General features: G+C 32.1%; 1 protein-coding gene across 2 annotated transcripts in view; it reads left to right on the forward strand.

Moving 5' to 3' along the window:
- Positions 1-288: 288 nt before the first annotated feature.
- Positions 289-13,294, forward strand: part of fig4a (FIG4 phosphoinositide 5-phosphatase a) — an 81,469-nt gene continuing 68,463 nt past the window's right edge. For both annotated transcript variants that reach the window (XM_058755941.1, XM_058755942.1), the window contains exons 1-5: positions 289-409; positions 1,934-2,021; positions 4,583-4,681; positions 5,576-5,699; positions 9,379-9,535. In XM_058755941.1, coding sequence (XP_058611924.1) covers positions 1,959-2,021; positions 4,583-4,681; positions 5,576-5,699; positions 9,379-9,535 — 443 coding nt within the window. In that variant the 5' untranslated portion in view covers positions 289-409; positions 1,934-1,958. The remainder of the gene's footprint in view (positions 410-1,933; positions 2,022-4,582; positions 4,682-5,575; positions 5,700-9,378; positions 9,536-13,294) is intronic.

A 13,294-nucleotide genomic window follows, 5' to 3' on the forward strand; every position in this document is an offset into this window, starting at 1 on the left:
GCTAAAACAATCCACACACCTTAGCAACGCCCTGACAACCACTCACAGCACCATCACAGCAGTAAGTTTTGGCGTTTTTTTCTTCAAAAAATGTACAAATACATTTCTCTCCTAATAAACACTAGTATTTCTTTCAAGAAATGAACATCTAGGTCAAGTTAACTTCTGTCTAACACAACGGCAAATATACACGTCGACAAAAAACAGCTGTGACTGTTTTCTACTCACTTCCTTGCAGCAGTAGCAGCAGGTGTTTTTTTTTTTTTCAAATCGCTTTCCCGCTTGTGTGTTTTGTCCCAGCGCAGCCTCCGTCTCAGCTGAACTGTGACAGTCACATGATGCACTGTAGCGTTCCGCTTGTACACAAGGTTTCTCAGCACATCGACACTCATGCAGGCGCTCGCTGACTGTAAGTGTTATTAATTTGGTTCTTCCTCGAATTCTGTCAAATATCATCGATGTAATGTAGAAACCGTCTGATTTTTAAGGCCGTAAACAGTCCATATAGATATACACCAACATCTTCCTCATTTAAATGTTCCTTCAGCAGGGTTTCTTCTTATTTTCATATTAGATTGTGTTTGATTATTTCATTTATATCAATGTTTATAAGTAAAGATGCATTTTTGAAGAACCAACTTGAAATCATTTGTTCAAAGACGTATCTGGACATTTGTTCAAAGTATCTCAGATATTTTAATTGTGAAGAAATGTAATTATTATCATCGGTATTACCGATGGTTTATGAATAATATTGTTATACACTACCAGTGAAATGTTTTTGAACAGGAAGATTTTAATGTTTTTCTCTTCTGCTCACCAAGCCTGCATTTAATTGATCCAAAATACAGCAAAAGCAGTAATATTGTGAAATATTTTTACTATTTAAAATAACTGCTTTCTCTTTGAATATGTGTTAAACTGTAATTTATTTCTGTGATCAAAGTATTGTATTTCCAGTCTTCAGTGTCACATGATCCTTCAGAAATCATTCTAATATACTTATTTGCTGCTTAAGAAACATTTTTTATTATTATAAATATTTAAAACAGTTGAGTACATTTTTTCAGGATTGTTTGATGAACAGAAAGATCCAAAGATCAGCATTTATCTGAAATAAAAAGCTTTTGTAATATTATACACTACACCATTCAAAAGCTTGGAGTCAGTATAATTTTTTATTTTAATTTTATTTATTTTTTTATTTGGGGGGGGGAAGAAAATTATAGAAATTAATACTTTTATTAAATTGATCAAAAGTGATGATAAAGACATTTATAATGTTACAGAAGATAAATGCTGTTCTTCTGAACTTTCTATTCATCAAAGAAACCTGAAAAAATTCTACTCGGCTGTTTTCAACATAATAATAAATATATTTTTTCAAGCAGCAAATCAGAATATTAAAATGATTTCTGAAGGATCATGTGACTGGAGTAATGATGCTGAAAATTCAGCTTTGAAATCACAAGATTAAATTACATTTTAAAATGTATTCAAATAGAAGACAGTTATTTTAAATAGTAAAATATTTCACAATATTGCTGCTTTTGCTGTACTTTGGATCAAATAAATGCAGGCTTGGTGAGCAGAATTTGACTGGTAGTGTATTTTATGCAATTATATGCTTTGTTATTAAAGTATAGTTGTGTAAATGCATCTTACAAGGATTCAGGCTGATCTTAATTTTTGGGGAACCATTTAAATATATTATGTATCTTCTAAAGAGCAGGCAAAGTGAAAAATAAGCAAAAGTAAGATTTGTAAACAAAATATGTAATGCCTATTGTGTAGAATCAAGGCAGTACTAAATAAAAACAAATACATTTTTTAATGGTTATAAGCATTTTTCTAATTCTGCAATGGTTGTGTAAAGTTACTTCCTGATTTGTAGTTATAATGTGTTGGATTGATCAGTTGTGTGTGTGTTTAGCTGATTGACGGACTGAAGCGTCGTCATGCCTGTGAACGCCGCTGTGATTAGAGGAGTTCAGAAGCTGGTGCTTTATGAGACCAGAGCCGTAAGTCACATTTCATTCATTATTCATGAAGGACACAATGAAGGTTTTGAATTTAAAGGTCTGGTCTTTTAAATGCAGGGAACAGCAGCACATCACGTTCATCAGATCAGCAGCTCGTGCATATTTGGATATGAATATATGCATAAATTCGTGAGAGTTTTTGCATGTCACTTAGCATCATATGATGTTGTCACACAGATGTTAATGTCTCTGTGTGCTGCTAGATGGCAGTGTTCATCTGTTATCAAGCTGAGACCTGATGTTGTCTGAACTGCAGCGATGACGTTAAATCTGGCCTATAGTTTGGTGCTACACTCTCAGAAATAAAGGTACAAAAGCTGTCACTGGGGCGGTACCTTTTCAAAAGGTACATGTTTGTACCTAAAGGGTCCATTTTGGTACCTTAAAGGTACATATTAGTACTTAAAGTGAACATATTTGAACCTAATAGGTACAAAAGTGTACCTTTTGAAAAGGTACCACCCCAGCGACAGCTTTTGTACCTTTATTTCTGAGAGTATATCTAAGTATGTCATAATAATTGATATTTTTGCACTAAAATACTTTTTTTTATTGCACTTTGCAATAAAAAATAAAATAGAATATCTAGACACATTATAGTAATAATGAATAACTTTTGTAAGTGAAAGTGTGCTTAATTGTCAAGTATGTCTAATCATAATATAAGATGAAATATTTATAGTTGGCAATGAACAACTACAAGTAAGCTGATTTATTTACATTAGAGTTTATATGAATGTACACTACTGAGATCATGAGTTTGGAATAATTTAGATTTTTTTTATTGTTGTTGAAAGAAGTCTCTTTTGCTCACCAAGGCTTCATTTATTTGATCAAAAATGCAGTAAGCTGTAATATTGTGAAATATTACAATTTAAAATGACAAGTCAGCATATTAGAATGATTTCTGAAGGATCATCATGTGACTGGAGTTATGATGCTTTGATCACATTACATTAATTAAAACACTATAATAATCATTAAATAAATGCAGCTTTGGTGAGCAGAAGTGACTTTTAAAAAAAAATCTTAATTTTTCCAAACCTTTGACCAGTATTGTATAAAGGAAAGTATATATTTTAGATGTTGTAACTATAGACAATTTTTGTTGACCACAGATTTTTTTTCAACGTTTTAGATCATATTTATTTATTATTCATTCATTAATTTAAAATTTAATTGGTTAATTTGTATTATTTATTTATAAATTGTTTATTATTTATTTATTGATTTATATATATATATATTTTTTAACTTTTTTTAAAATTTTATTGATATTTATAGATTTAGGTAGATATATATTACATTTATTTGAAGAGTTCATTTGCAAAAACATAACTCCGTTATGTCATAACTCTATTTTCAAAAATCATGTTTTTTCATTGTGCATTCCAATGAATCTCAATCAAACTGCAGTTGGGTCATTTTGATGAGGTAAAAATACAGCTAACACAATAAAAACATGATAACATAATAAAAAACGTGATTTTTGAAAATAAAAAAATGCAGTTGTCTGTATTTGCAAATAAACTCTTTTTTATAAACTCTTCAAATCAGCTTTTTTTTTTTTTTAAATTAATTAATTAATTAATTTTTTATTATTTATTTATATTTGTTTGAACAAATCTGCTCTGTAAATATAGTTTAGGTTCCTCCTTCTGTTTGCCTCTGTGGGATTTAATGTTTACCTGTTTTCTGGTCCAGCAGGTGAAAATGATGCATCTGATCACTTAATAAAATATTAGCACAGTCTCCTTAACAACACGCATGATATTCTGCTCAATATTGAGTAATAAAACACTGATTCAAGTGCAGTGTACATCATCTACTGTGAGATGCAGTGCAGTCCAGTGTGAGTCCATCGTGTCCCTTTAATTTCATGCTGTATTTTACAGTCTTTTAAAGCACAGAACAGGACAGATCAGACCGTTTATGAGCACAGCTGTCGTTCATGACAGAATACAGACTATAATAACAGAGAACAAGACCAGCTGTCTTTATCCTCCGTTTGTCGATTTCACCGGGAGTCTTTAATGTGTCTTACCTGGAAATCTGTCCAAATAAGAGCAGAATGCCTCGAACCCTGCTGTTTTTCTTCATATTCACTCAATAACTCTCAGGAAAACAAGTCCGGTTCGTTTTTCACTCCAAAATCAAAATGCGGAAGTCAAATTATTTTCTTCCATAAAGAAAATAAAGGCTGTTTTAAGTCCATTTTGTTGCTTTTTTACATTTTCATGTTAATAAAACACATTTTACCCATCTCTGTAATATACCGTATGTGATTTAAATATTATTTGCTAAGTTTATTTAAAAAAATCATATAATCACTGTAGAATAAATGTGAATCACAAAAACACTTGAAGGTTCAGACACAATATGTTAATGCATAATTAATATAAATGAATATAATAAATATGCATATAATTTTGTTAGGGTGTAATGTGACACTCACATGTTTTCACCCATTTAAAAATGTATTTAATGAGTTTGAGTTGTTGCTTTTAAAAATGGTTCATTGTATTTTTTGTGTTTCTCAGAGGTTTTTTCTGGTGGGCAGTAATAATGCGCAAACAAAAAACCGCGTCCTGAAGATCGACCGCACTGAACCACGAGATCTGGTCATTATTGATGATAAGGTGAGCTGCTTATAATCGTCAGAAACAAGTCAACAAGAAATGCTGTTTGATATCTGATTTATATTCACTGTGGTGGAAATAACATTTTAAACCTTTTTGGAATAAAACAAACTAACTTAAATTTTATCCCTGATGTGAATTTATATAATTTATTTATTTATTTTAGTTTTAGTAATTTTGTTATGTGCTTTTGCCATTTTTATTCATGTTTTGTTTTTTATATTTTATATGTAGATTTAATTTGTTTAGTTTAGTTTTAGTGTTAGTAATTTTGGTATGCACTTTTGTCATTAATTTTTATTTATTTTTATTTAATTTATTCTAATTTTAGTAATTTTATGTGCTTTTGTCTTTTTAGTTGTAGTTTTTTCTATGTATGTATTTTTTTCTATTTCTATGTAGCTTTATATTTATAGTTTTATAGTTTACTTTTAGTAATTTTGTTGTGTGCTTTTGTCACTTTTATTTATTTTTATATTTCTATTTATTTTTATTGTACTTATAAGTACTTCTGTATTCTTTTTAATAGTTTTTGTATTTTTTCTTGTTTTTTTTCTATATAGGTTTAATTTATATTTATTTTATATCAGTTAGTTGGCAACATTTAGGTTTCCATCTAATATTTTATTATTATTATTTTTATTATTTTTATTTTTTTTAGTAAATCACTGTTTACTCTGGTGAAAATAACATTTTAAACCTGTATGGAATAAAATGTCCAACTTCTTTGCTTTCTTTATATTTAATTTTAATTTAATCTATTGACAACATTTGACACATTTCATCCCTGAATTGCTCCGTAGAAATTCCTTATTGATATGTAAAGTTTTGCTTCGGTGTGAATATGTGTGTGTTTATTGTGTCTGTCTAACTGTGTGTGTGTGTGTGTGGCAGCATGTTTACAGTCAGCAGGAAGTGCGGGAGCTGCTGGGCCGTCTGGATCTTGGCAATCGCACTAAGATCGGACAGAAGGGATCCTCCGGTCTTTCCAGAGCCGTTTCTGCCTACGGCATTGTGGGTAAGAGTCTTTTTTTCTCTTGGATTTGCTCAAAGTTTCATTTCCTTTGTTTATTCATCTCCTCCTCCGCCTCCGTCTTGTCAATTAGCTGTGCACTAATGCAATTAGCCGTAACGGTGCGGTTTTAGTGCAGGCACGTGTGTTTTCTAAAGGTCAGGTGAGCGCTTCTGAAGCAGCGGATGCCCACGCGGTTTACCTGAGACGCCTCGTCGCCATAGAAACCGTGCACCGCCCACGCGCTGGAGATTTACACCACAACAATAACACAAAATAAGTGTCCTCTTCACCGATTCTGTCTGGTGTGGTCAGTTTTATTTTCTGAAATGAGCTTAGGAGCCTCGTTTGAGTAACGAGCACACAAAACTGTCACATGACAGTCAGCTCCATTATTAAAGTGAGAAAACAAACTCTTCATCATTAAATGAGTCTTTACACAGTCTGTGTATCCGCAATGTGTGTTTTTACTGGTCAGTGTTATTTTAGGATTATTTATATTATAATATAGTATTTAAAAAATAAATAAATAAATAAATAAATATATAATTCTATAATATTAATATTTTAGTTTACGTTTTAATAATTATATGTGCTTTTTGTCTTTTTAGTAGTTTTTTTAAAAAACAGTTTTAGTAATTTTATGTGCTTTTGTCATTTTTATTATTATTCTTTTTTTTTTTTTAAATATTTATATTTAGCTTTAATTTAGGTTTTAGTAATTTTTATTAGATTAAAAAATCTATTCAACCTTCATTTCTATTCTGTTTTAGTTTTAGTAATTTATAATTCTTTGGTCATTAAAAAAATTGTTTTAGTAATTTTATGTGCTTTTGTCTTTTTTTAATTATTATTTTGAAAAAAATATTTCTATTTAGCTTTAATTTCTATTCTGTTTTAGTTTTAGTAATTTGTTATTGTTTGTTCATTAAATTTTGTGTTTTTGTCATTTTATAGTAGATTTTAAAAAAATATTCCTATTTAGCTTTATTTAATATTTATTTAGTTTTGTTATGTTGTGCTTTTGTCATTTTTATTAGTTAAAAAAAATCTATATATTTATTTCAGTTTTAGTAATTTGTTATACCGTTGTCATTTTTAAAAAAAATAGTTTTAGTTTTAAATAGTTTCTTTTTGTCATTTTTAGTAGTTTTTTAATAGTTCTGTCTAGCTTTAATTTGCATTTATTCATTTTAGGTAGTTTTAGTAATTTTGTTTTTTGCTTTTTGTCATTTTTGTTATTTTTTAATATGACCGTCTAGCATCTAATATTTATATTTTACATACATTCATGCATTTGCAAGATGCTTTTATCCAGAGCTATAAATGCATTCAAGCTATACATTTGATCACTTCATGCACTCCCTGGGAATCAAACCCATGTCTTCTATAAACATCAAATGTTTATTTTGTTTTGGCTGTATTTCAATTAATGAAAACAGTTACCAATTACAGCACTTTTCTGTTTTTTGGGCTTGTGTTTTTCTGCCTGCGCACACTCATATCCATCTGAAGCCGCTCCGAGTCGTGTCAGACTGAACCTGCAGGTCAGAATCAGCGTCTCCACACGCAATCACGGCCAGCGCTGTGAGAAACAGTGATGATGGTCTGCAGGTCATGGCCTACTTCTGCTGACACACATTTTGTCACACCTCACTTTTAGTTGTGTTAGTCACTGAAATTGTGTCTTATGCAACCTCCATATGCCTCTAATCACCTTCTGCTGAGGGAGTGGCGTCGTGGAAGTAATAAGACGTGCAAATTTAGTGCACAAACAAGTAGATCAGAACATTGATGTGTGTCGTGTTTACGACACACCTGATAGATTCATGACAAACACCATGGTGTGTTGTTGTGTGTCAGCGGTTGATTATACTCTCACTTCTCGTCATTAGAGTAATGTGTTCGCCTCTGAATGCACTTTAAAAATGAAAGAGAACGGAAATATTGCTGTTTACTGCACATTTAATGTAATGGCTCACTCAAAAATGAACAATTGCCTCCCCCTCAGGTCATCTGAGATTAGAGTGAGTTTGTTTCTTCATCAGGTTTGTAGAAATGTGTCGCTGCATCAGTGTCTCAGCAATGGATGCTCTGCAGTGAATGGGTGCCGTCAGAATGAGAGTCTGATAAAAACATCACAATAATAACATTAACTATTTAACACTGGATAGCAGAAACACGAGTGACAGATGTATAAATATACGTTAAATATATGTGTGTTTGTTCAGATATTGTTTACTGTGAAACTGAAAAATCGTCTTTATTTCTGTGAATATGAATGTGTGTGGTTCAGTTGTGTTTGCATGTGAATAGGGTTGAACGCTGATATCGCTCTTCACAAGGGACTCTTGATGGCCACATGAGCTTTGAAACGCTTTAATGATTATTTTCCATTCAAACAACACAATCTGTATATATTTTTGGCATATTCCTAATTCATTTTATGTAACCGTAATAAGAAAAGTCCACGAGAGCTGTTTGTTTCATAAGCAGCACACATAAGTATTGATCTGAAAAAATTAAAAACAGTAACACACAATAAGAAAATAAAACATAATACAATAAGATCTCATTAGTTCGTGCATTAGCTAACATGAACTAACAATGAGTGGCTATATGTTTTACAGCATTTATTGGTCTTTAATGTTAAATAAAAATATGATTGTTCATGTTAGTTAACAGTGCATTAATTAATGTTAACAGATACAACTTTGGATTTTAAAAATGTAGTAAATACCAGGGTTAATGTAGTATGATTGACATACTGTTTTAATTTTCAATTAATATTTGTATTTTTATTTTCATTTTAAATTAAAGTTTTAGTAAAGTACTGTTTTAGCAGTTTTGCTATATATATATATATATATATATATATATATATATATGTGTGTGTGTGTATATATATGCATGTATATAGCATTTTTTTCTAGTTTTAGTAAAAATAATAATTATAATATAAGCCTTAATTTAAGACTTATGTATTTGAATTGCATATTAAATTTCCATGCATTTTGATTACCGGTACACAGTTTTAACAAACTAAAAATCTTATTGTCAGATTTCTGTAATAAACGAAATGTGTTTTAAATTCACCATAACCAGATTTGTTTATCATCAATAAATTACATTAAATACATTAAATGAGAATATTTAATATTGCTTGTCCCACATATTTATCCATGCTCATTCTTTTCAGCTAAATAAATGTTCTATACACTGTAAAAAGTGATAAGTTGACTTAACTTAAAAAAATTGAGGAAACCCGTGGCCTTAAAATTTTTAAGTAAATGATAATTAAAAAAATAAGTTAATTGAATTGTCAAGTTCACTTAACTTTTTTTTTTTTTTTTATTATTATGTACTTAATAATTTTAAGGCAACGGGTTTCCTACATTTTTTTAAAGTTAATTCAACTTTCACTTTTTACAGTGTATATGCGATTCAAATACATAATTCTTCAATTGAAAGTATTGTCCATTATTAGGTCGTTAACTGAATTAGTTAATGTATGTTTTAATTGATCTATTTCCCTGTATTTTCACTTGTCTCTCACCATCTTATTAGTCGTGGAAGCTGATGGCACAAAATCATAAACAAACAAAGCAACGTACTGTAGTTAACTAATGAGACCTTACTGTAAAATGTAAAAAAACCACATGATTCACTGTCTTCTCTCTTTCAGGCTTCGTGCGGTTTCTGGAGGGTTACTATATCGTGTTGATCACGAAACGTCGTAAAATGGCGGATATCGGCGGCCACTCGATTTATAAGATTGAAGACACGAATATGATCTACATTCCTAATGACTCGGTGAGAGTCACACACCCTGATGAGGCCCGGTGAGTCCGTTTATACATATTTGATAATCATACGATAACTTTACTGTAATTATAGTTTTTAGTGTGTTCTACAGAGAGTGACCAATAAGATCATTCGGATTTGGTCACATGAGAGTCTGTGTTCAGAAAGGACTGCTAGTGTACTGCTTACTACACACTAAGTAGGCCTCTAAATGATCAACCTGAAAAAGGTGTCGTCTGATTGATAGTTTAGACTTTTTTTTTTTTTTTTATCCAGTAAAAGCTCTTTTAGTGTAATTGTAGAAGCTTCTCGTCTCAAATCTGGACTGATTTTGATCAAGTAAGCGTCAGAATAACTGCAGTCATGTCTCCAGATGAACACTTACTGAAGCAGCTCAGCTTTACTTGATTCTCCATCAATCATTTTCTAGAAACATCAGAGCGTCTCAAATCTGATCATCAGGATCTTTCGAGGAGCTTTACTTTCACTGTTCCTCAGCGGAGGAATGATCTTCATCTCACATCTTCTGAGGAGCTTTATTTCTTCATCTCTCCATCAGCATTGCATTATATGTACATCTCATCTTACTGAGACATATTACTGGAGATATAGAGCGACCGATGATATTTACATCATTTTATGTCAGTATCTCATTGATTTACATTACAAGCATCAGAATTTCATCACTTTTGTCCATATTAATATCAGCATCTGATGTAATCTGATATTACGTAACAACGCCCCCACCATTAAAATCATAAACAACAAATGTTGTTTATAATAGACAGTCATTAATTCACTAACACTCACATATTGTCATGGCAACAATCAACTAGGTATAAATTTAAGATCTGGACAACGCATCAGCAACGATATTCTCTGAACCTCTTTTGTAGCAGATGTCAAGATTGAATTCATGATTGAATAGCAAGAGATCACCGCATAAATCTTTGATTTGAGTTAGACATGCGTTCAAGAAAAATTAGCAGATTATGGTCTGTGCACACGATCACACACTACGCACCTGCTTCTGTGGCTGAGGCATCAATTAGCAATTTGAATGGGGCGTCAAATTAAGGAGCTTTGAGTATAGGTGTGCACTCCAATGGGGCAGATTCAGGAACTAGAAAAGAGTCGGCTAGATCCACTACTTTCTTTTTTGTGCCTGTGCACGAGTCACTGCGCATGCGGGAAAAGCTGAAGGATACAAAGTAGCGAGGTTAGTCAGCTGGGGTTTGTGTCACAATTTGGGTCGGGAAAACTAAATGCTAAATCATTCCCTGTGATTAAGTCTATACCTTCTACAGGTAACTGTTCATGGTCACCCAGCTTAAAGGGTTAGTTCACCCCGAAATGAAAATTCTTCTCACCGTCATATCGTTCCAAACCCGTAAGACCTTCGTTCATCTTCAGAACACAAATTAAGATATTTTTTATGAAATCAGAGAACTATCTGACCCTCCATAGACAGCAGCACAACTGAAATGTTCCCAGGTCCAGAAACGTAGTAAATACATCGGTAAAGCAGTCCATGTGACATCAGTGGCTCAACTTCAGTTTTGCGACGCTGCGAGAATACTTTTTTTTGCGCAAAGAAAACAAAAATAACACAATTTACTCAACCATTCGATGTTTCTGGACCTGGGAACATTTCAGTTGCTGTCTATGGAGGGTCAGATAGCTCTCTGATTTCTTAAAAAATATCTTAATTTGTGTTCTGAAGATGAACGAAGGTCTTACGGGTTTGGAACGATATGACGGTGAGTAATTAATGACAGAATTTTCATTTTGGGGTGAAGTATCGCTTTAACAGGTTCGCTGACGAGATCAGACTTTAAATGAATCATATGCAGAGGCACATTAACACGGCTCATCTCAATACCTCGGACTAATACATCAAAACCAGTGTAGGTATCAGCAGAAGAACTTTATTATAAGAACGAGATCAAATCAAATTCCATTTTTACCTTCTGCTACTAACACTCTCCTCTTTCACCCGAGAAGAAAACAGCCAGCAATCAAGAAAAAGTAGCGCTCACCAAAACTGCGTTGCATGCGACCAAATCCTGAATTTAGAAGTGACATGCATACAATTGTCACGAGGCAGCGAGGGAAAATTTCACAATTTTGTACGGAAAAATAGACGAACGAGCTCCTCCCCTTTATTATTTCAGAGACGGACAAGCCCTCATTTGTTAACTAATCGCTTCTTTAGTCTAGGGTTACAGAGCGGAAGTAATAAAGTTAAAAGATATGATTAAATAAATAAGTGAACGTGGAGAAATCTCCTTTCCCTCTATTTCAGCTCTTATCACTTTCACCATTGACGCTTCTCATAAAACCCTCTATTTAACGCCATAATACAAATTGAATATTTTTGACTCTAAATAAAATTGAACTGTTTTTTCTTCATATTGTCATAAAAAGCTTGATAAATAAAAAAATGTAAATAAAAAAAACACTCATCAAAACTTTTTTTTTTGATTATTTTACAAAAATGTTTTGTACAAGGTTATAACTGTTACATTAAAAAAACTGACTGTTATTTTATATGCCAGGCTTTACAGGGTTAAATAGTTAATTATTTGTAGTTGCTATATTAGTGTCATTTTATCCAGTTATAGTATTATTTTGCATCCAATTTTGTGTTAAAATGTCTTAACTTTTAGCATTCAGAATAAATAATGAGTTTTTGAGGCTCTTTGCGTACAGAAATCTCACACACAGTGTGTTTTGAGCGTGCATACTGCAGTAGTAGCGATAGATAGTTAGTATGCTAGTATGCTGTTCAGACTGTGTGTCTGTTTCTTCAGATTTTCCTCGCACACCGTGTCTGTCCTGCTGCGGTCGGTCACTCTGATCTCTGGATGCAATTCACGTGTGTGTGTGTGTGTGTGTGTGTGTGTGTGTGTGTATTTTTATACTGTTAAGTGCTTTGACACAATCTGTATTGTTAAAAGCTCTATATAAATAAAGGTGACTATGACGACAGTGAGGTTTGTGATTCGTCACTCCTGATGTGTGTTAGAGCTTTACAGTAACACACAGTACTTTCAGAAGAACAGCCTGTATCTGTATCTCATGTAACACGAGAAGCAGTTTATGTCTTTGTGTCCAATTTAGGTCAAGCGCTTCAGTAACATTGCTTTTCCTTCAGATCGTATTACATTGTGTCTGAAGAATTTGAGTTGTTTCTTGCAAGCCACTTTCTAATAAAACAAAAACACCCAGCAAAAAGTACATTGTGATTATCTTGGTACTAGTGGTCAAGAGTTTTAATGTTTTTAAAGTCTCTTCTGCTTACCAAGGCAGCATTATTTAATCCAAAATACATTAAAAATTATGAAAATTTATTACAATTTGAAATAAGTGAGTTATATGTGAATATGTGTTAAACTGTAATTTATTTCTGTGATGCGCAGCTGTATTTTCAGCATCATTACTGCAGTCTTCAGTGTCATGATCTTCAGAAATCATTCTAATATGCTGATTTGCTGCTCAAGACACACTTCTGATTATTATCAATGTTGAAAACAGTCGTGCTGCACAATATTTTTGTGGAAACCGTGATGCATTTTATTTTTCAGGATTCACAGAAGAATAGAAATAACAGCATTTATTTGAAACAGAAATCTTTGTAACATTATAAAAGTTTTTTCTGTTACTTTCGATGAATGTAATGCATCCTTGCTGTATGAAACTGTTAATTTGTTTCAAAAAATGGTAGTGTAACAATAATATCTGTCAGCACGACTGTTTTCAACATTGATAATAATCAGAAATGTTTGTTGAGCAGT

This window comes from Onychostoma macrolepis, chromosome 20 (genome assembly GCF_012432095.1).
Source record: "Onychostoma macrolepis isolate SWU-2019 chromosome 20, ASM1243209v1, whole genome shotgun sequence".
NCBI classification, from domain to species: domain Eukaryota; kingdom Metazoa; phylum Chordata; class Actinopteri; order Cypriniformes; family Cyprinidae; genus Onychostoma; species Onychostoma macrolepis.